This window comes from Agelaius tricolor, unplaced genomic scaffold, assembly GCF_023055355.1.
Source record: "Agelaius tricolor isolate 1412-34295 unplaced genomic scaffold, bAgeTri1.0.p SCAF_9, whole genome shotgun sequence".
Classification (NCBI taxonomy): domain Eukaryota; kingdom Metazoa; phylum Chordata; class Aves; order Passeriformes; family Icteridae; genus Agelaius; species Agelaius tricolor.
In genome coordinates, this window is record NW_027269269.1 from 8,413,343 (window position 1) to 8,437,331 (window position 23,989).

The following is a 23,989-nucleotide window of genomic DNA, read 5'->3' on the forward strand; positions in this document are numbered from 1 at the left end:
AGGTTTTATTGTAGCATATAAGTAGCTTTAATGGTACAAGACAGTGTTTTTTGAAAAGCTTTTTAATCAAATTGAAAAAAGAATATACAGATCTTCTAAAAGGATGATAAAGCAAGATAAATTCAAACTGGAGAAAAATCGGTAACTAATTTGAATCATAAATCATCTAAGCAAATCACCTGTAGTAAATGCAGATTCTCCTCATGCCATTAAATATTTACTTGTTAGTAGATCTAATAAAGGACTAGAATACCTAAACATATATATATGTAAACATATATATATGTAGATGTATTATATATATCTATATATATGATAAAACTGGATATTTTCCTTTCCTCAAGTATTATTAGACATATATATATATATATATATATATATATATATATATATATATATGGGTCTCAAAAGATATCTGCACATAGCCTCTTCCTTTTTCTGAGAAAAAAAGCAATAGAAATTATACGCCAAAGTGAACATATATAGGACATAATATTCCACTGGTTGTATTCGTGTTAATGACTATTTACACTTTAAACCTGAATAGACTGATATGGAATAAAATAGTGGCAGCAAAACTGAAAACATCTATTTTCTTTTACCTATCTTTTCCTTTTGCTACAAAATATCCATTGTTACATGAGTACTTATTTCTGTATGCGTGTGTGCTCTGTGATGCCAAAAAAAACCCCACAAATTAAACAGTTCAAGTTGCCACGTTACTGAAATTTGTAAAAATTTAAATCCTTCCAAGACAAGACAAAAAAGCAAATTTACCTGCAAGATGACAAGAGCATTTTCTATTGAAAGGTCATCTGAAGGCAAACCTTCACTTTTCCAAACTAACTCCTCACTTTCTGTACAGAGGAACCGTCGTAAATCAAACTCTGAAAAATGAAAGTGTAAGTTTCTGTCATCATTTACAGTCTACATAGTTTAAAAGCATTTACCAGTCTACATAGAACAGAGACTTTGTCTATTAATTGAGTGCAAGTCTGTAGACTCGCCTTTAATCTATTATTTTATTGCTTTTATTTAACTTATTATTAATAAGTAGCAGATGTCATAGAAATATTTTATAGTTCTGCTAACACACAGATAAAAACGATTACTGAAAAAGCAGAAGCATTCAGAATGCACTGGCAAATTTACAACAGTTAATGTGAACACATTCATTTTTGTAAACTTTTCTTTTTAAGAAAGGACTATAAAGATACAATTATTTATAAATATTTATAATCTTAATAATTTCACAGAACGATTCTAAGAAATCGTCTGTCAGTATCTAGAAATATTTCTGGAGTAAGAAAAGTCTCTTCTCAATTGGGAGTACAAAGACAATTGAGACAATTCATTAGAACTCACTGGCATTTCTCACTTCCTCAATCAAGCTTAATTACTTGTATGCAGACACTGACAAACACAGACACAAAATTACTTTCAAGGCCGGCTGATTTGGTCCATTCATCCAAGCTGTTTTTCCTCTGATCCTCCGGAGCAGCAGAAAGATATGTAATAAATGCAGCTGCTAACTGAGCTCTTTTAGGCAGCGTTGCCAGGTCATCTGTTATCTCTGACACCTTCAAAAAAAGAAGTACAGAAAGTATAGGTGTTTTGCAAACAAGAACTGCATTAATACGGCTCAGTTACTAAATTAATTAATACGTCATCAGTTACTAAAATGTCAGAATTAAGTTTGCCTGCCATTGGTAATACAGTTGAGAGAATTTCTCTTCTTGCATTTCAGGTATCTATACCCAGCTAAGACACATGGAAGTATGGGAAAAAATTCCTTTCAGCTCTGGACTAGAGCATGCACAGGTATTTCTGAGAATGTAGCTGATAAAAATCCACTAATTTGATGAACAGTTCAACTTATAAGCCAATGGATAAATAGTATTATAGTAAGAAAGATAAGAAATATGTGATACTAGTCATAGGCTGTAAGTATAACTTACAATATGTATACAGATAATAAATACTATGTGCAACTTTTATACTTACTGTTACTGCACACTTAGATGATAAAAATAAATTTATCATATATCTTCAAATAATTTATCTGCACTAAATCAACTCTGTTTTGAAATGTTCCAGTATTTTGAAGAAAAAAACCAGTGTATAAACATCATATGTGACTGCCATAATTGGTTTCAAAGTCCTGTCACTTTCACTTTAATCAAATTGACATTAAAAATAAATGCAGATACACAAAATAAAGGCAACTTTTTATTGGTTCCTCCTCACTTTAAAGGGAGAAAAATACTGCCTTTTTACTGTCTTCATTATGGGATGAGTTCCTAATTCATCTATTTGCCAGTTTAGTCTACAGCATACCATTAACAGGTAGTCTGACTTTTCTAATGTACCAAGATGAAAAACAGTGAGGAATCACTTTTAGAAGCATTTAAACGCCAGGGTTCAAATATACCCAATCCTTACTATAGCAAGTAGCTATATAAAGCTACTTTCAGAGGAAAATCTTCCCAATTTTTCCAGTATGGTGGTCAACCTACAAGAAGGATTCATCTAACTTTAACTTTGGTTCTCCAAAATCCAGGCATTTAGTCTAATTGCTGAGGCTTTTTCGGTATCAGTGGAGATACAGAATTATGTATATCTGCATGAAGATTTCTTCTGAATTATGATCTTCTGACCCATGAAAGTTACTTAAGGACTTTCTGGAGGTGACAGCTATTTTCAGCTTATATGTATCTTCAGATTTTCCTTTTTGTTTCAGACTGTAGTAGGGTCTGTGTCTCCGAGACTTGTCAGTTTCTCTCAAATATACCATTAGAGCAAGTAACACATGCTTACCTTCCCTACTTCAGCAGCAGAAGTTTCAAGCATTAAAGTGAAGACTTCAAAAGCAAAACACATTTTTGGTATACCTATATGCACATTTGCAACACAAATGCCATGAAGGTGATACATTTTAAGACTGTAATTGTATAAAATCTGTCCTTTTGGCTGTATCTCAGGTTGGAGAGTCCAACTGCTGACATGTTCAGCCATCATAACAATTACATTCTTGGGATTGAAAACCAGCACAGAATTTTGTATGTTTTCTATGAAATACTGGGGGATTTTTACACATTTGGTAGCACGGTTATAAGTATGATGAAGCAAAAAGAAGTTTCAGAAACAATTAAAGCTTTTTTTTCTATTGAGAAATCAAAAAATGTGCACTGGGAGACATGCAGAAATGGCAGTAAGTCACATTTTCCAAGCAGTATAAAACTGGATTTTCAACCTATCAACTATAAGATGTACTTTTGAAAATTTTCACTAACCTGAGTGCTCCATCTTTTGTGCTCCCTATCAAGTTGATTTATCAGCACTTCTGCAGCTTTCAACGTTTTCTGAGCTTTACTTAGTTCTGCTTCAAGTTTTGTTGCTTCTGTTGTTCTATTCTGGAACCTGTAAAACAAATACTCTTTGTAATTGCCATCATGAACTACTAAACTTACCAACAGTTATTTTCAAGGAACTTTAACTGATTGAATTTGTCATGAACTCCTGGCTTATTGTCATCAAAGAATACAACTGGAGTAGTTCTTTTTTTTATACCTTCTGCTTCTAATTGGTAGGTGGGCTTGTTGGACTTTTAGCTAACAAAATCTAGATGGATGCACAGGTGAGATTTAAAAATGGATTTGAAATACAGACTATAATGTCTGAAAATCATTCCTTCTTCTACTTAAACAGCCTGGCAATTTTAGTGATTGTGTAAAGTTTTGTTCTGCATGTAGTCAGGACAACAGCAGGCTGAATGCCATACCACACATTTGTAAGTATTTGGTAAATTTTATCTATCAAATGTTTAAAAAATAATATTAATAATTCACATGGATGACTCCAGTTTAATTCACAGTAGCCTATTTTGTAATCTAATATGAAGTAAGAACATGCCCAAAAAACAGGCATGGTTTAGGTATTATTTCACACTGTTCAGTATCTATTTCGTTTGATTAATATATAAAATAATGAATACATTTAATTCACCTATTCAAAATAATATATTTATATATTACTTTATAAATATATAATATATAATGATAATATATAATATTTAACTCTAATATATAGTATTTAATTAATCTAACAAATCACTGTATAGTTGATTTACAATAATTCAATAATTTATTTTTTTTCTTTGCAGACCATAAAACATCACTTTTAGTAATATGTACATATGTCAGATTCCAAAGTATCTCCTATACTAAGTACATAATAAAAACATCAAACTGAAAAACTTGGATTAAACAGAATCTGGAGAAAGTATAAATGTTTACCAGATCTATTTTTATGCCTCTGTGAGTCATGTACTTGATGAGAGGATAAGAAAAAAGGAGACAGCTAACTAGCTAACTGTCAGAAAAGTAGGCCATCCTAAAAGAAATACTGCCTCTCTTCAAGCTGTGATCAGTAGAAGTTTTGTATAGGAATGTTTCCAAAGTCCTAAGGAGTCATTGAATTCCTCTGGGATTCAGAAGGTGATAAACACACTGTTTCCCTTTGACATCTACAATGCCTCCAATAAAGGCTACCAACACAGTCAGAAGTGAGAAGCAGGTACTTTTAAGGAGCATTTATTTCATCTCATCAAGGAGATGAATTGTGATCTAACAATATTTATCTCCACTGAGAGTACAGATCGCCAAAGCATCACTAATTCTGATGTAAATATTTTGCAGGACAGGAAGTTAGATTTCCTTAGATAAAATTCATTATTTATACTGTAAAATCATCCATGTTTTTTATTTATATCTTGAAATAAACACATCCAACTTACTTGTCTTTCAGTTCCAATACTTTCTGACCAACAGAGTTCAGAAGATCCTCTAACTTCTGTTTTCTGTCTTCAGTTTTCTTGAGATTACTATAAAAATGTAATATTTATCTTAAGACTATGGAACCAAGGGAAAAAAAGAGTAAATATAACAGGAAAGTAATTTGCATAAAGATAGTTCGAAGATGTTCTTCATTGTGTTTTATATTGAAATATATATTTTCACATGTAAAAGCTTCTCATCACATAGTTTTTAAAATGGAAACCAAATGCCCCATTCCTAAAGATCAGAACAAATTCTTCTCATACAGAATTTTAAGACCTAGAAAAACAATCAGTACAGATTCCTCAGGTTATGGATGGTAGGAGGACTATGTCTTACCTTTTTAATCCTAAGTAGAAACTGATAACACTCAGTACATGACTGAAAAAGTACTCAGCTGAGACAGGTAACTCATGATTGTACAAAAAACATCCAAGGCGTAGCTTCCAGGAAAAAGAAACTATTGCACACTTACTACTTCTGTCTCAGGATGTATGTTTTATTGCCTCTGGATGAGGTTATCTTTTATCTTTTGTTTTTAATAAACCTCAATTCACACAGAATCGCAGAATGGTTAGGGTTGGAAATTACCTCTGGAGATCATCTAGTCCAACCCCCTGCTAAAGCAGGATCATGTCCAGACACAATTTTAATATCAGAGGAGGAGACTCCACAACCTCTCTGGCACCTTGTTTCAGCGCTCTGTCACCCTCAAGTAAAGAAGCCTTTCCTCATACTCAAATTCCTCTTTGGCAGCTTCAGTTTCACCCACCACCATTGGAATTAAAACCACTGATTTTGTAATAGGGTCTAACTTACGCTTCCAAGCCAGCCTTTTCTTTTTCCAAAGGCTGAATTCGTTCTAAGACATGGGAATACTGGATGTTGGCATTCACCCAAGCTGCTAATGGAGCAGCTGCAGCACTGGCTCGTTTAGCATTCTGAAAAATTCAGTACAAGTAAAGTTGTTATAAGAAAGTCCTTGAAGTATAATGTAGAAGAGATAAATACAGGATAAGTAATAGCAACAGATTTTCTAGTTACCAACTTAAATATGCTAATAAGCCAACTCTTCTAATGAACTAATCTTTTAAATTGTTACTAAGATTACATTGAAGGCCATCAATCCATGTAAAAAACCACAGTGGGTATTTTTACAACTATGAAGCTAAACTGAAATTAACAACTTTTAAATCAATGAATGATTTATTAGACTCTTACTGGTATAAGGATGCCAAAGGAGCCAGTTAGAATTCCTTGGTCTGAGTTTTACTTTATAGCAGGAGGAAAATCTTTGAGTACTCAACCCCATAATGACCTTCTTACCCCACTCCTTCACACTCACCAACTAAATGTTCACTTTAGGAGGCAGTATGGAACAGAGTAATCTCTGCTACACCTTCATCTGTTTATACTGACAAATTCTGCAAGCAGAATTCATCACTTTTTCTCTAACTGAAGTTCATCCTAAAAATTTTGCTGGCAAACCAGGCAATTGCGTCTTTTCTTTTGGTCTTTTTTTGGTGTTGATTTCATTTTATGTAATGCAATCAGGAATTACCTTTGGATCAAAAGATGCTCTGTTTTTAGAAAGAAGCTCTTCAACACTTGTTCGTATTTCTTTTGGAATATTACGGGCATCAAATGATCCGATGTCCTCCCTTACACTTCTTTTGGCCAAGAAACTGTGAAATTAATTAAATAAATAAGTAAAGAAGAAACAAATGTTAAAAAGGTTATTTCCATATGAAGCTGAGGAATTCTGAGCACAAGATTCCTGAATACAACAGAAAGTAGTTCATATTGTAAATAAATGTTTTATTTTAAAGGTTAAATAAAATTCTCACCTCTTCATGCTCACCCATGATGTATCAAAAATCCCCATCAGGCGCAGAACTCCCTCTAGAATGTCTCTGATTATGTCAGGGGGCATCCGTAGTGACCGGATTTCTAACAGAGCCTCTGGCTTTATATTTCCAACAGCCAATTTAGCTTCACTAACCAATGGCTTAAAACATGAATGAAAACACATCAAAAAGAAAGATAAGGATATGAGAAACCTGAACATTTCACATTCCAGTTTTCACACAATTTCTTGTTCTTTTTAGATACATTATTACCTAAGAAACTAACATTGATGCAGAGTCATTTTTACAAGTTACTAAAAAATTGTCATGTATTTACTAAGTGATAATAAGTATACTTCCATATAAAACAGTATAATATAAACTTGACATTGTGATACAAGTGTCTTTTAATAATGATGCTAACTACTATTTATAGGCATGACAGGGGATCTCTTTGCAAACATCCATAGAGGTACAGGCCACAAGAGCTTTCTATTTCCAGAAGCTAAACAAATCTTTCACCCTTATCAACAAAGCAAAAAAATGGTGAGGAAACAAAGTTACAAATTTTCATTAAAGACTGTGCACACCTTGCACATCCTTCATATTTATCAAAGACCACAGGATGGGTCTAATACTGTGGTTCTATGTCTCTTTCAATACAAGGATATAATTCCTTGGTGCCTATGATATTTAAAAGGAAAAAAATTAAGTTATTGTCCTCTTCTCTTAGTTTTTAGTATAAATTTTACCTGCATAGTATGAAAAACACAGACTAATAGCAATGAGTGAATACACATACCTCCCAAAAAAACTGATGCTTAATAGCTGTAAAATCTCTTGAACAAGCAATTTGCAGTAGCATCATTAGGATATATACTTTTCAGGATTTAGTAATAACTGTAAATTATCTCCCACTAAACAGTGTCCGTTCAGCTGATCATACAAAGCCCTATATGACCAGCTTGATCAAAGCAATGCAGTTGGTTTATATTAAACATGAGTAATTGAAAAATATTATATAAAATCAGAACTCATCTGGAGAGCATGGCAGCATAGAAACAGCAGGTGAAGAAAAGATTTGGCTTGCCTCTCTTTCTGTAATTACTATCTAACAGAACACAAATGCCAGAACGACAATCTCTATTTGCCACATGGTATAATGTTTTCTAATGCATAAAAGTTTTAATATCAAAATAATTTAGAGTAAAATTTAAGAATTGCAGGGATAAATTCTGCAAAACTATTTTGCACAGCGGGACATAAGTCAGATAAAATCAGACTGCAAAATATTACTTTTCCTTATCAGCTCTTACCTGAACCTCCTTCAGTTCATCTTCAATTTTTCTTTTTCTTTGTTCTATTTCTGCAGCCTCTTCTGCTATTCGGTGTTTTAGTTTTTCCATTTCCGCTTTTTGCTCACTAGCACTCTGTAAAAAAAAATCCTTTAGCTTGTGGATTTACACCGACTTTATTCCTTTAGGTCTCTTATTTCTTTTAGTCATCATTATAATAATTTGCACAATACCAATTACAATAGAATATCTGAGTGTATTTGACATTAGGCAGGCTGGCTAAGGAAATAAACTATATGGAATAAGCATAATTTGCTTTTACAGTGTGTCCTTCCCTTTCTTTACCACAGACCAGATCTGTACCTCTATCTGTGAGGCTCATTATCACTTTTTTCCCCTTCCTTCTGATTTTCCATTCCTATGTCAGCCTTCCTCTAAAAGCATAAGGCTGACAGCCTCTGTAACATTCTTACTACATTTGAAAGTACTACTTTCCTTTCACTGTCTTCATCCTGATCCCATTTCATTTTCAATTTCTTTCACAACACCATTAAAACATCTTTTTCTATCATGTTCATAAAAGCACCAGTATTGCAACTATAGATTATTATCTAGAATTCCTAATCATGGTAGGGATTCTTTACTTGCAATTTTGTACCTGTCTGTAAGGATAACTGTCTTATGTCATACACTTATATTGTAAATTGTTTAGGTTTACACTTCTTTTTCTGGATTTGTACTGTACCTACCAGTGTCTACAGGCAGACAGAGGCTATTAGCCATCTCCAGGAATCCTAAACACTTCAGTACAACAATTAATATCTAGTACATAAAACCACAGTAGAAAGGACCTTAAAAGTCTTTAATTCATTGAGGATAAAAGTATAACATAAAATATCAGTACTCTAGGCTCAGATCACTTAAAAGATAAAGACAGCGAACCCCTGAGTTTGTTTTTCCAGTATATAACACATTATCATCACCAGCAATTGTCAAGCTGAGTTGAAGCTGTAGCAGAAGGTAACAGATGCATAAAAGCAGAGAAAATCTTAAAATAATAATAATCCTTTGAGCACTTAACCCAAGCTACAGATCAGCATATTATTGAAGATTACATTCAAATCCATAAAACATTAGCTACATAAAACTAGATTAGACATTTCATGCAAATGAACATGTACTGAATGATTGCTCTGAATAAGAAAACCTTAACATTCAGTTGTAGGTCAAAAGCTTTTCTCTGAAAGGAGATTAAAAGAGTCTGTATGTATTCGAGCTCTCTCTGTTATATAAGCTAGATCATTTGAAGTGACATTAAAATGTTAGAGGGCACCTATACTTTATGCTAATCTAAATAATATGACTTCCACTGTAATTTTTCTGATGTCAGTGGGGCCATCGTGTTTCATTGCTTTTGGCCTATCCTTTGATTTTCTCCTACAGTGTAGTATGTGCTATCCACATACCTGTAACTCTACAGGACAACAGCAGATTTAAAACTGAAATCATCAATACACCAAGCCAATTATTATTATTCAAATCCATGTACCATAGACAGATAGAGCCCAAAAATATTAAAAACTGCCTACAGGAAGAGACTTACAAAGAATGGAAGTAATGTACCTTTAAAAAACTGTGAAACAAATGGTTTGAAAGACTAGGCATTTATTCTACTGCATATGAAGAATGACTTTGACATCAAACTTCAGACTGACCAGATTAAACAGTAACCAAAAAAAATCCAAAAAACAAAAACAACAGTGTAGTGACATTAGACTCATTACAGTTTATCCTACATTTATAATTCCAGGAAGTATCAATGTAGAGACCTATTGTCTATACAATTATTTTACTTGACTGAGAAAACACTACTAAAGAAAATTACAGGATTTTGAAAACAAAAGTCTGCCTCTGAGCTGAAGAATAAAAATTCAAAGAGTGATGAATATAGAGATATTATCTAACCTTCTGTGAAGTTAACTTCTGAGAACCAGGCCTCATGAAATACATATTTTCTAATAGTTCACAAATTTCATTCCTGATATTTGTTACTTAAAATAGTGCTAATACAAAATACTTGTAAGTATTTTGTTGAAATTTCCTATCTGGGATAACCATAAAACCCATCAGTTGGATTTACAAAGTTCTAGGAAAACTTTCAGACAGACTAAACTACAACAGTAAACACTACTCAGGTACAAAACTTACACTGATCTCTTCCTACTCAGCCAGTTCTAACCTGATTCAAATTACATAATCCTCTGTCCTGTTGCAACTTTATTCAAGCCTCTGGGCTCACACCTTCCCTTAGGTAAATTCTTGTAAATGCATCAGGTTTTGTAACAGTTGAAAAGAACAGAAAACATAGGCAGTTACAGAGACCAAAGATAGAAAAACAGCTTTTTTTCTTTTTCCCCCCCCCAGTTTTGATGTGATTGTATACCCACCTGCATAGATACTGTAATTTCTTGAAGAGCAGCATCAGCTTCATCCTGCTTCGTTTTGAGCAAAATGCTTTGTTCTCCAGCTTTCGTGTTCAGTTGATCTACTAGGGCTTTAGCCTCATTCAGCTTTGAAACACCTGCCTACAAAGGTTTATAAGAAGCAAATATTTAGGAACAAATTTGAAGTAAATTTAAATGAACATTTGCTACAAATAATATGGACAAACAAAGAATAATGTAGACTAATCTCTTTTTTTTAATTATTTTTCACATTTTCTTGATATAATTTAACCTAAAAATCAGATCTGGTAGTTCTAGCTGTGTTGCTCTAAGATCTATTACTACAGCCAGAAGATAAAAAAAATCTCAAAACAATAAACTTTTAATGAAACAACAACTAGCATATAATATTTTTCCCAGTAATTCAATAGCATTTCAGTTAACTGATATTAACTCAATGTAACTATATCTCCCCTAAAAGCAAATCAATAAAAGTTAAACAGAATGAAATAAAATAGATTATCCGATTTCTACATATTTGAACACTAAAAAAACATATATATAAAATAAAGTTTCAATTATGCTCAAAATTAACTATTTTCCTTATTCACACTTTTTTACACTGTTTCCTTAATACTATTTATATAATACCAATGTTTCAAGATATATTTGAAAAAAAAATTATCTGCAAGATATTTTAATTGAGGATAAACATCACTAATTTTCCAGTAAATTATTACCTTTACTTAGCAGAGCATTTAACAAGAAACATGCCCAGTCTGATACATTCTCAAGGAAAAGTAGTAACAAAAACAAGAAAACCACTTTTCACTCTTCCAGGCACTTGAACAGAAAAGGGCATTAAGGTTGATACTATTTCTCTCCTGAAACCAGAGCATGAGCATTTGCCAATAGAGGACACACACATCACATTACCAGGCTAGCAGCCACAGCTCATTAATACAAGAGACATTTCCTAATGCAAGAATATATTGAAAAGTCATATGTTAAGAGTTTTAAACACATACCTGCAAGTGGTTCTGCCTTTTTATTAGCTCTCTTCTTTTACTGCTGTAGATGGTACTGTACACACGAAGGAATGTCATATACCTGCTGGGTGTTGCTCCATACATTTTACATGATTCGTGGATTGCCAAAAATGACTTCAGAAAATCAGAATGACCTGTACAACATCATTTGTTATACAGATAAAATGATACTGAATTTTATCTCACATTAAAATAACTAAGAAAAAGCAAGAGAATATGCTTGCTTTTTGAGATATGAATTAAGAGTATTCAAAACACCACAAAGACTATATTTTTTATAGTACTCTCACGGAAACAACATGTAAATACATTTGAAATGCCTATTTCTCAGAAGGAAATACACTGAAATTGTTTGATGTCTGGAAAAGCCAGCAAAATTAATTGCAGACTACTGAAGGCTAATCATATAAGAAACTACTTCCACAAAAATTGAATTTTAAAATACTTGGGACTGTTTTAGAAATAAAGCCCATGTGTTTTTGTCTTCTCTCTTATCTCTGATGACAGGCAAACTAAAAGGTTTTCCTGCCATTCAGTTTATTGAACAGTTTCTCGAAAAAAGCTCAAAGATGCTGTAAAATAAACCACGTTGCCCTAGAAAGAAAAAATTCCTAAAGCATTTCTATATATAAATGAATGCCTGTAATAAGTACTGCAGCCTAGATTAATTACGATGATCTAGGATAAAGATGCATGGTAATGAGAACACCAAATACTATTTTAGCCCATTATTCTAATTGGTCTATTAAAAAGCAATGTAAACCAAGAAACTCCAAGTGATCTACTGACCATCTTATATTCTGTTAGTTCCATGACCTCTAAGTACTACTTTCATAGAAAGTGGCTAAAAGTAGTATTCTGCAAGTGAGTGCTGGCACATTATGTTTGAGACACTCTTTTTAACATGACTATATTTGAAGCCTTATGATAAAAACTAATTATTCTGAAAAAGGGGTATTACTTCCAACAAAGTAGTTTTTGAAATTAATACAGTAAAATGAAAATCTACAAAAAGAATAATGAAATATCTAAACTGAAAAACTCTCAAAACATCAAATTTTCAGGTTGCGAAATAATATCCACATAGAAGGAAGACACTGACCAAAACAAGATACAGCTAAATTAGTGTATAAAACTGAATATATACATATATATATATATATATATATATATATATATATATATATATATAGTGACTGCTTGTGACAGAAGAGACTGCATTTGATCAGCCAGGATGTACGTTCCAGACTAATTCTCCCTTCTGCAAAATGCCTGCCATGTGAATAATAATACCAAAGTCTATGAATATGCTGGTAAACACATACTCAAAGTATCTATGTTATTATCTATGCCCAACATGGGATCAAGTGTTTAATAACAATAACTAGTAGGTCTACCTAAATATTACCTGAATGTTTTTTCTTAACTTCTTTATGTGTTTTTCCAGTCTTTTCTTGTTCATCTGAATCACACAGAAGCATTTCAGGTATCTAAAAAAATCACAATTTTTTGCATGAAAATTATGAACAATGACATTTTGAGTTAAAATTTAAAAAAAAACCAAAACACAAACCTTTAATTTAGTTTCTCTTTTGAAAAGATTGAAAATGATACACTTAAAATAAGGAATCCACAGAATACTTTTAGCATTAGAAAGATAAATTCTGCCTTTCCATGTCACTGATAGCTTCCTATTCTCTCAAGTGGAAGATATTTATTCCAGAGGCACTGCCACCACTGCTGTTGGGCTCAGCCTTGGCCAGTAGCACATCCTTCTTGGAGCCAGCTGGCACTAACTCCACCTGAAATGGGGGAAGCTTCTGGCAGCCTCTCATAGAAGTCACCCCTGCAGGCCAACCTGACACCAAAACCTCAGCACACAAACAAAATACAACTGGTTTTAACATTTTGCTTGTAGTCTGTATTTTGTTCTTAAATGCTGTGTTTGATCAGAGTCATAGTAGTCAGCAAGCTGTTCAAGTCAGCCCACAGAGAGAACAAAACATAATGTTACTGGTAAAACAACAATGCTAATAATGCTTCACTGTTCTGTGGAATTTTCCATCTTTGTATAAGTGTACAAAGGGATTAAATAAGTACAGCGATAATTATTCTTTCACAACCTTAAATATCTTGACCTTATTCACCAGAGCTCAGTTATATTTAGAGATACTAATTTAAGTAAGTCACAATGCAACTTACCTTTTTCATACTGTCTTCTGACCAGGTTTCCATCCATAAAACCTGACATTTCTTATACAGTGCTGGATTACTTTCACAGTTTATTGTGAAATTTAAATTGGTAGAATCCATGATCAAGACAACATGCAGATTTTGTTGGATCCCTAAAAATGCAACAATTTTTAGTAAATAACAATCTGACTACATGATGGTAGATTTATTGCAAATACAACATAATTTGCCTTTTTTTAAATACTTATCACAAGGCAATTCAACAATTTCTGAAAAAAAGAGCCTATAACATCAAATCACACTAGAAAAGGAATGTTTGTAAGTAGAAATTTATGAAGTACCATGAATTCTCATTCTCTATAATATATAACTCTGAAGAGCTGGCTGTATTTAAGTAGAAAGCACTAGTTCTCATTCTAATTCATGTAGACCAATAGAACCACTCAGAGGTAGTTCCATGGCTAGTTGCTATAACTGTATTCTTTCTGTCATAGTCTTTGATTTATTTCTAAACTATTTAATCTTCTTATTGGGCCAAGGAAGAAACACAAATAATTAAGAAAACTATCTGTAAATTTTGCTTATAATTAGTCAGAATCCAAAGTGATTTCTTGGTATAATTGATCAATAGAAGAAATCTGTTACTAGATAAATGTAAAAGCTATACAAACCAGAAAATAATGGGAAAAAAGCTTTCTTCCTTCTAATTACTTTCAACAGCAGATTTCATAACATTTGTAGAATATTCATCAATACAAATTTTCAGACAGAAAAATAAATTTTCAGCTGAGGGTTCTGTACCCTCAAATATCACAAATACTATTCCTGCCTGCTATTTGATTGCTAGCTAAAAGTAAAAACTGCACACAATAAAAAGACCATGTTAGAAATTATTTGTCCATTGTTATTATACCATTTGTTATTATACCATATATGCCCATTTGTCCAGTGTTATTATACCACTTTTTAAACTTCATATTTAATTATAACTATGTTGACATACGGTATGTGAAGTAGTTGAAAATGGGTCCTGTAAATCCATCTTGCGAAGCTTGATCCTTCAAAGGAGATAGCAATGGTTCTAATTCTTCTATTTTATACAGCCCAGGAACTTCTCCTATTTCAAGAATGAATTTGAATCAGATAAAATACACTAGAATTCTTTAAATAGCTTTGAAGGTCTCCCTTGAATCCTCTGTATAGAGAATTCAAATTTCATAGTTTTCACCTCTATACTTTCTTGAGTATTATTCCACTTTCTTAATAATTTTTTTCATGATATCATGAAAACAAAAAAACAAATTACAGTGATTCTATTTAACAGTCTACTTTGTTTATATTGCTGAAATGTGGTTGAAAAAGGCTCTTTCAAATCTACCCAAAGACAGTGACCCTTTTCTGCATACAAAGCAAATCAAACCAAACTGTCATACACCAGGACACAGGAACATTAAGTGAGTAGCTGTCTAGATTCTCAGACATAAAGTTTTAACACTGGATAATCAAGATCTGATACTGTAAGTAGATCTGGGGTAGCACATAAGAGAGAGGAAAATCTGGTGCTCTTATTAATCAGCTTTTAAACTACTGCAGTTCCAAAAAAATCATTTAGCAACTTTGACTCAGCCCTTCAATGATCCTGTCTCTCATCCAGGAACAAAGCTGGACAAAAATAAAGTCATTTTTGTTATTTGTTACTGCTGTTTATTATCTCACTTCAGAAAAGTGAGCTTTGCTGGTGACTATTTAATTAAAGAACTCAGTCTGTACAATCTAGTAAAGCATTGGAAACCTTTCAATTTTGAGTTTTATTATAAAAGGGAAGCAGAAGAGTAGAATGCATTTTCATTCTGCTGTTACACCGTTATCAAAAAACTCCTTTGAAATTATTTAGAGGAACTAAAACAGTGTACTATAGGGTAAATAAAAGGACAACTAAGTGGACCTTGAGTCAGGTTCTTACATACAAATACTCTAATTAAAACAGCATAGAAAGCTAACTAAACCTTCTGATAGAGACATAAAATTAGAAAACATCATCTAATTCTGCCTCGTTGAGCTAAGTGGCATGGTAAAAGTAGTACCATACACTCTTTGGACTTGACTCACCTGAGGACAGTAAACTGTTGATCATCTCCAGGAAAGTGGAATGAACAAACTGATAGTCTTCCAGCAGCAATACCACCTGCTGGGCTTCAATGCCTGCAAGCTCCATCACCTAGAAGCAGGGAAGACATTTAAATAGCAGTGTATTGTCCAGAAGAGAATGATAATCATACAATATCCTGAGTTAGAAGGGACTGGCATGGATCATAATCTTTCCTTCATTAGATATTACATACGTATTTTCTCCACAGCATCTACACTATTACATATTTACAAAAGATTTCCAGGTTAAAATCAGTTAAAAGAGATATCAAATACAAAGAACATTTTACCTAGATATACAGCTTAGTAATGAAAAAATAATTAAAACAGACTCTTCCATAGAGTATATTTATGTTTATGACTCAATGATAGAATTTAATCACTCTTTTGTGTGGGCAAATATCTAGAATTTTCTTTAGCATAGCTGAAGGTAATGAGAAACTGCTGATTCAAGGTTTGCAACTGGTTTTAAATTATATGTACACTTTCATCAATCACTAAAATTTTATTTGATTGAACTACTATTAACTGGTAGATCATAGTAGAGACAGAAAATAAAAGTATATAACAACATGGAAATATATACATGAAAAAGCCTTTTGCATAAATATTCACAAAAAAATTCATATTTATAAGTTCTATAACAATCAAAAAGAGCTCTGGTATTCCAAAAAGTGGATTTTCAGTTAGTTACTCTAAAGAACAGTACACACATTTAGAATTTCTAAAAAATTACTTGTTTCATTTAGACTATCATTTTTCTTCTCTTAAAATATCTCTTTTCCACAACCTTTGGTGTCCTTCAAAATTCCCACATTCTTTATTTTTTCTTTAACATACACCTACAGCATTACAAAATAGACCAAACTGAGTGACTTACGTATTTAAGATCAGTTTTGAACTGCTTCAGCTGATAACCTCTGGAAATTTTGGGAGTAATCAAAACAGCTCCGTGCATATGACTGACTAAAGAGGTAACTGTCCGACGACCTACACCACTCCGTCCTGCCAAAAGAAGTGATCCTCCAGGAAAACTCAGCACTCTGTCCACTTTGGACATATAACTGAGGACTTCATGGAACAGTAAAATATCTATCTCTTTTTTGTCCCGTCCATAATGAATTATACCCTATTTTAAAAAAAAGAGGAAAAAAAATCTAATCACTACTAATAAATATAAGCAGTGAGATATGCAAACATCCAACATTTTAACATTTAGAAAAGAAGGGCTTAAAAGCTTTAGAGATCACACTGGGCTTCATTCAGAAAAAAAATATTTTTGTCACTGAATTTAGAAACCTCACATACCCTTTATGAGTAGTAAATATATCAAAAATTAACGTATCACACTATGCCCGGCACCAGAACACCTTGGAAGTCTTTGATATATTGAAATAGGAATCTACCACTGAACTAATTAAAATTGAATAATGGACGAGAACGAAGTCTGAGCTGTGTTTCTGACTACAGATTAATTAATAACTCAGGAGAGTGTTTTAGGCACCTAATTGCTGCATAATTGCTTATTATGGAAGTTCCTAGTGAAAGACACACAGCAGCAGATCCTATGATTAAATTATGACCTTGTTATACTCATTAAAACCTCATCTTTAAAGCCCAATGTATCCTGCAGTCAGGGAAAAAAAAACCAAAATCAACAAACTCCCTGCTTACTGAGGCTGTTGAATTTCCTAATTTCCCATATAGTGTATTGGTCACAAGTTGGTATTTAAGGAGAGGTGGTAGATTACCATCTGAAGTCCATCAAACACTATGACTAAGGGTGACAATTTTAAAAACTCTCATCCTAAAAATCAGATAGCCTGGAGGAGTTAAAATGTTTGCATTTCCTCATCAAGCTCACTTTTTTGTACTTAAACTGCTTAAACTGCTTAAAAGCATGCCAAATCTCCAGCAGTTCTTCAAACAAAAATTATGCTACCATATTGCACATTCAAAAAGAAATCATTTAGTAAAACACTTAGGGACTCAAACAATATACAAATATATATGGACATAAATGTTTCTCAAAATGTTGGTTCATCAAACTGTTGTAAATCAGCAAGAAAGGCAACTGATGTCCTTTCATCAACCTAACCTTGCTACATACTTCCTAATGCCTGCCACATAACATCACAAGTCTTCCCTTCACCAAATGCAAAAAGTGATTCTTTGAACAGGAGGCAGCCCCCACCATAAACCTGGTTGCTTGCATGTTACTCTTAGCCAAAACTCTCTAGAATCATTGCTGTGTATATTCTTTAATCGTGCCTCACTTTTTGAATAACATCTTTCAGGTCTGTTGAGTTTAGTCTGCCAAGTGGCCTCCCATGTGGTGGTAGTGCCTGGCCTGGTGTGATGAATGCCTCTTGACAAGCTCCCCATGTTACATAAAAGGTATCTGTGAAAAAAAAGGAAACTTTTGAAACTTCAGGTGTTCAACTCATATGCTATCTAACTTGACTAGGCATTTCCTAAACAAATATTTCAGGTTTGTGTGGTATGCTTCAAATGGCTTACCTGCCATATTGTCCAGAACATCTGAGCCCCAATCACCTTGAAACACATTGGTCAAAATGTTATCAAATACTTGAAGTTCTTTTGTGCCAACAATTCTGTCACGGAACAAGCGGCGTGCTTCATAAGCAAGAACTTCCAACACAAAGTCTGCAGTTTGTATTAATGAACCTACAAAATTTAATGAGAGAATTAATTTTATATATTTATAATAGATTTGCAAATTTCTACTTTAAAATATGAAATTGAAAATGAGCAAGAGAAATTACATACCAGTAGGAGAGCATCGGTAAGGAAGAAATAAGAGAAAAAGTAAACATTATGAAGTGCTTTTTAACAATTTCTTTATGGATCATTACAAGATAAAATGAAATATATTCTATTAAAGCAAGTTCTTTCTATTAAAACAAGTGTCAGCTTTTAACAAAAATGAACAAGGTGTTGCGCACAAAGTCAAAATTAAAAGTCAGTTTTACAGGCAATGAAACCAAGAAAATCCAGAAGACATTTTTAAACGGGAAGAGAAAGACTGATAACAAACACTAAAATAATAATAAATACCCAAAACAGTCTGTATTAGAAAATGCCAATAGAGACTCCAAATCTTAAATACTCCTCACAAAAGTAAAAAGGAAGGTGAGTAATAACAAGCCTTGCTGTTCATCACTGGAAAAGCACATGCACATGTCAATGTTAGATACAACTAAGAAGTCCTTAAATCAGCTGAGATTACCCATTCATTGATTGTCAGTACAGCTTTTCTGAAATCATTCAAGCTGCATTTACCATCTCATGATCCCAGAAAATAAGTGGAAAGGAAGTACAGCATTCTTATCACTTTAATCCTCTTTAAGCAGCCCTCTGTGCAACCTTCTAATGAATGTAAGAGCTAAAAGATAATGAGTAATTGCTTGTGATGTAGTAATAATACCAATTTCAGAGACAAAAACAAGTTTAGAAAGCAGCCTTTGAAGTATGTGTATAAACCAGGTTTATACAACCAGGTACAGCAGGACAAGCATGAGAGGCAAGGCTCTGGGAATACAGAAAACAACAAATATGCTCACAAAAACCTCAACACAAAACACAAAAAAACACAGAACAAAACAGTGAAAAGTAGGGGGCACAGTTCAAATTCCCATAGTAAGAATGCAGTCCCAAACCACTAACTTCCCTTAAACCATAAAAAGCTCCCACACATATTTTAAAACATCGTTGGATTTTTTTTTAACTTGTTTACTTTTATGTTATGGAATGAACTGTCAGGCATTTTTTCCCTCCATTGAGTTACAGACAGTTCACAGTTTAAAAAGATCATTGTGGAGCCAACAGTAAGACTGACATCAATGATAATCTAGCCCATTTTAGAACTACCTTATTAAAAAAAAAACAAATAAGTGACTTACCACCTTCTAAATCGTATCTGAATAAACCAAGAACCCACTGAGTAAGAATACATGGTGTAAAAAGGTAATGACTGTGATCATCAACTGTGAATTTTGCTCGTACCTAAAAATAGGAGTTAAGGAAAGAAAAAAAAAAAATGATATTGTAAAATTTAAAGTACTTTTCAAAGGTACCAGATAGATTAGTTTTCTAGTTGGTGAACATTCAGATATTCTATGAATGTACTCCTTGTTTAAATCTTGTTTCCTGACCACAAAAGATTTTTGTCAGAACATTTTTTCTGTACCATTTTGTGATGGAAACATGTGCACATCTCACCTAGGACTGTTAGTGCAGTATTATCAGACAAAATACATAATTTTTTTAAACAATACCAAATATGAAACACAAAGGCAATACTGAAATGTAATAAAAACCTACTTAAATTATTAACATTTTCGCACTAAAACCTACCTAAATTAGTAATACTTTCTCACTACAAAATACTTCATACTTACTCTTCTCCCACAGAGCATATTCGAATTTACAACTACATCTTTAATTCAAGGAATAACTGCTTTCATCAGTCATTTGATCACAGTGTAATGAGACTACAACTGATAGCTCTTGGAATACACCAATGTCAAATGTAACTCCTGCTACGAGGTGCATGCCAGTCAGTGACTAAGCCCACATTGTAGTCAAAAGGATCAAGTCTATATCATGCTTCTGCCTGGATGGGGACATTCATACATTCTACAGCAAGCACCACACAGTACCTTCCCCAGTAAGGCTATGCACTGATTAAGAAAAGCAAGTAGTTAAGCATTTTGCTAGACAGAAGTTCTTAAATTTCAAGTGGGAGGCTAAAATGAGCACGTGTCCAGTTGTAAACACAGGCTTTTAACAGTGTACCATTGTAATAGGTAGTCCTTGATCTTTTTAAAGGATGCCACCCTCATATCTCCTTCTGTGTTCATAACAGCATCCAAAACAACTAGTCACAGAATCATCTGTTGCACTGTCTCCTCATCCATTAAGTAGTAAAACACTACTATCCACATTTCATAAATCAGGAACTGAAAGTATAGAAGTGTTAAGATAAGAGTGCCAAAATCCTAAAACAAATCTATGGGAAAGCAAGAGCATTTACTGCTTACTCTGCTTGCTTCCAATACCTAGGGTTTTCTGAAAATAACAAGTTCCAAAATTGATATCAACTTTGTTAAAAAGATATAAACTTAGATTTTAATACTGATAAACCTTTTTACTCTCTTGTTAATATCAAAAGCTTATTATTTGTAATAAAATATCTGAACTCTCCATCTCCTTGAAGAAAGAAAAAAGGTTTCCATACCTGTTGATAGATCTGAACCATAGATCCTGCTAGCTGATGTATTTTTGGTAAAGAACCCCAAACAGGGTGATTCTTTAGGTTTTTCTGTAGTACAGGTTCCAAGTAGGCACTATAAATAGTTTGTAATTGATCTCTTTCTGGATAGCTAAAAAGGGAAAAAACCTAGTCATTATGGACTTTTTCTGTTTAACTAAAACTGAGTTAAACTTATATACACAATTACTGAGAAATTTCATTGAATAGCATTTCCATCCAGCAGCTAAGAAAAATCATCATTTTATTGCATTAAGCCACTCTATGAAATTTTCTAAATACATCTGTTGATATGGTCAAACTTAAATAAATAAACTTCAATTTCTCTAACTTTATAACCAAATACCACCTTAACATAAAGCTGCAGAAAGAAGTTTACTGCAAGCAAAATTATCCAACAGGAAACATATTTCAAACACTTCACTACCACAGGCACCTGCAGATTCCTCTTAGCTGGACTCTGGTGCCAGGAGGCACCAAATAAGCACCAAATCCGAAAATCACAAACTGTGACGAAAGATCAAAGACTGGAACAGCTACATCTTTGCAAAGACTAAATTGGCAAGAGGTCCTTATAAAGAGAGGCTGAATCTGAGTTCTGAGTGTTAGACTAATTTACATGTACTTACTCAATTGCACAGAGACGAACAATAGAGGTAAATCTGGAGGTAAGTTTATGTCTTCCTAATGTTCCTCCAGCTGACATGGAAGCCACAATTTGGATGTTTTCTAAACCAACCCATTCCAGATTTTCATCATAAAATCCTTGATATGTAAGAACCTTTAATAATTAAATAAATACTTCATTAAAGGAAAGTCAACAGAGTATCATACAAAATAAAATATAATAAAAAAGTGAGAAATGTACCGTTATTTCTGCTTTCTTAACTGCCTGAGGAATCTTACTCCTTATAATTTTGTCATCTGCACATTTGCAGGACTCCATTGTCCCAATCATTAATGAAGATGTTAAACAGATCACAGCTTCCAAATAGACTCTGTACCACTGACAATCACCCTTTGGGTCTGGCTCTTCAGCCAGCTTTCAGTCCACCTCACTATATGCTTATGCAGCCTGTATCAACAGCTTTTCTTGTGAGAATCTTTTGGAAGACAGCATCAATGGTCTTAGTGAAGTCCATATATATATTCACTCTCTTCCCCTCAGCAAGCCATGACTTGTCCCTGGTGAATCCATGCTCACTGCTTCTGGCAATCTTTTTGTCATTCATATGTCTACTGCACTGTAACTCATTGAGATGAGTGCTGTCTTTATTTGTTTATAAGTATTAGCCAAATAAAAATGGTATCTTATTTCTGGTTGACACCTACATATTCTATTAAAGCACAAACAAAACCAATGCCAATACAGGATGCAGGATTTTAACACTGAAATTAATCAACATAGGTATTTACTACATATGCTAAATAATATCCAGTATACTTGAGGCTCTTTATAAATAATAGACATAAGTCTTCACCTGCTGCAAAAAAGCCACAAGAGTGCTTGTTCCCCATTTATCAGGTTTGGGTAGATTGATGTCTTTTAAGTACAAAACAAGCCTTTCACAGTCCTTTGGTCTGTACACTCGCCCAGTGTTTGTGCTGATTACAATGCAAGTTTGACTTAATTTCTGTAGAAGATGTTGAGAAGTAGTCTGTGCACTGCAGTGAACAGTGGCAATCTGAGTGGAGCGGAGCTGAGAAAATGCATAGTGAAGCAGCATCCTAGAAAACCAAACACATACATACATATAGGCATAAATAAATTAAAATGCTGTGTACCAAAAGATATTTTACAGTTTCTGAATTAACATGCATATACTAAATCCTATATTAATGGAATAGGTGGAACATGAGGTTTGCTGAATTCAGTATTCTTGCCTTTAAAACTGTAACATTTTCCATTCACAAAACTCAATGGAAGTGTAGTGCATACAGCTACAAAAAACAATTTAGTACCTTGGTTTAGTGACCCAAACCATCCAAATAAGGAATCTAATAAAGGCAACAGGATGTGCTAAATTGAGTTGCCTGCACAGGGCATCTAGTGCCTCTTGAAATGAGACTGGATCTCATGTGCCTCTAAGCTGTTGCTCCATGACAGCTGGCTTTCCAAAGATCCTGTTTCATATCTAAAAGCTACATTCACATATCTTGGATGCACAGTGACAGTCTGAAATGTCCCTGTAGGGCTTCATAATTTACTTACTTGCCACTACATAAGGTTTTTTTAATTAATGACCTAAACCAGTCATATTCTATCAGAAACTCGTATGATAAAAGCATTATAAAAAACTTACAGATTCTGTCAAACTAGAAGTATATTTTGCTTAAAGTAGAAATTATTTTTTACCCCTTTCCGCATCCTTCAGGACCCACAAGAAGAAATGGCTGTTTATTATTAATATCTAGCCACGGTCTAAAGTAATCTAAACCTCTCTGCATGTCAGGGGTTTGGATGACAGGAAGTGTTTGGAGATTGCTGAAGTCATCAGCTGTTAGATTTTCAGGTTTTTTCAGTTGATACAGCATTAGCTCTCCAGTGTCAGTGTCATAATATGTGTCCAGGGGCTTCCTTGGATCAGGAGGAGACTCTTGTGCCCAACTGAAGATCTTTAAAAAAAATTAAAACAAAGCTTCAGTTAAATCCATATTCCTAACAACAAAATCAACAATTTCAAGCTAGTCTAAAGAATGTTCAAAGAATATTTATGTAAAATCAAACACATAATTCTTTGATTTGATAGTTTGAGGCTGCCTTTGAAAATTAATTCATATCATACATATGCTTTATGATTAAGTCCTTAACTAAACAATAATATATTACTCCTCCAACTTTTCATAATATAAAGAAATTAAAATAAATTGTATTTAGAAAAGCT

At 33.3% G+C, this 23,989-nt stretch overlaps 1 protein-coding gene across 2 annotated transcripts in view; it reads right to left on the bottom strand.

The window, feature by feature from the left end:
* DYNC2H1 (dynein cytoplasmic 2 heavy chain 1) overlaps positions 1–23,989 on the bottom strand; it is a 143,720-nt gene that overhangs the window by 86,957 nt on the left and 32,774 nt on the right. Inside the window, exons 42-63 of one of the 2 annotated variants that reach the window (XM_071434190.1) lie at positions 23,461–23,720; positions 22,586–22,832; positions 21,734–21,885; positions 21,072–21,216; positions 19,735–19,837; positions 18,332–18,478; positions 18,088–18,212; positions 16,692–16,940; positions 15,773–15,881; positions 14,667–14,780; positions 13,673–13,815; positions 12,879–12,960; positions 11,450–11,604; positions 10,425–10,562; positions 7,999–8,112; positions 6,683–6,843; positions 6,397–6,520; positions 5,655–5,776; positions 4,796–4,882; positions 3,294–3,420; positions 1,439–1,580; positions 778–887 (exon numbers count right to left, since the gene is read on the bottom strand). In XM_071434190.1, the coding sequence (XP_071290291.1) occupies positions 778–887; positions 1,439–1,580; positions 3,294–3,420; positions 4,796–4,882; positions 5,655–5,776; positions 6,397–6,520; positions 6,683–6,843; positions 7,999–8,112; positions 10,425–10,562; positions 11,450–11,604; positions 12,879–12,960; positions 13,673–13,815; positions 14,667–14,780; positions 15,773–15,881; positions 16,692–16,940; positions 18,088–18,212; positions 18,332–18,478; positions 19,735–19,837; positions 21,072–21,216; positions 21,734–21,885; positions 22,586–22,832; positions 23,461–23,720 (3,156 nt within the window). Of the gene's footprint in view, positions 1–777; positions 888–1,438; positions 1,581–3,293; positions 3,421–4,795; positions 4,883–5,654; positions 5,777–6,396; positions 6,521–6,682; positions 6,844–7,998; positions 8,113–10,424; positions 10,563–11,449; positions 11,605–12,878; positions 12,961–13,672; positions 13,816–14,666; positions 14,781–15,772; positions 15,882–16,691; positions 16,941–18,087; positions 18,213–18,331; positions 18,500–19,734; positions 19,838–21,071; positions 21,217–21,733; positions 21,886–22,585; positions 22,833–23,460; positions 23,721–23,989 lie in introns of both variants that reach the window. The other variant, XM_071434189.1, reaches the window with a different exon arrangement.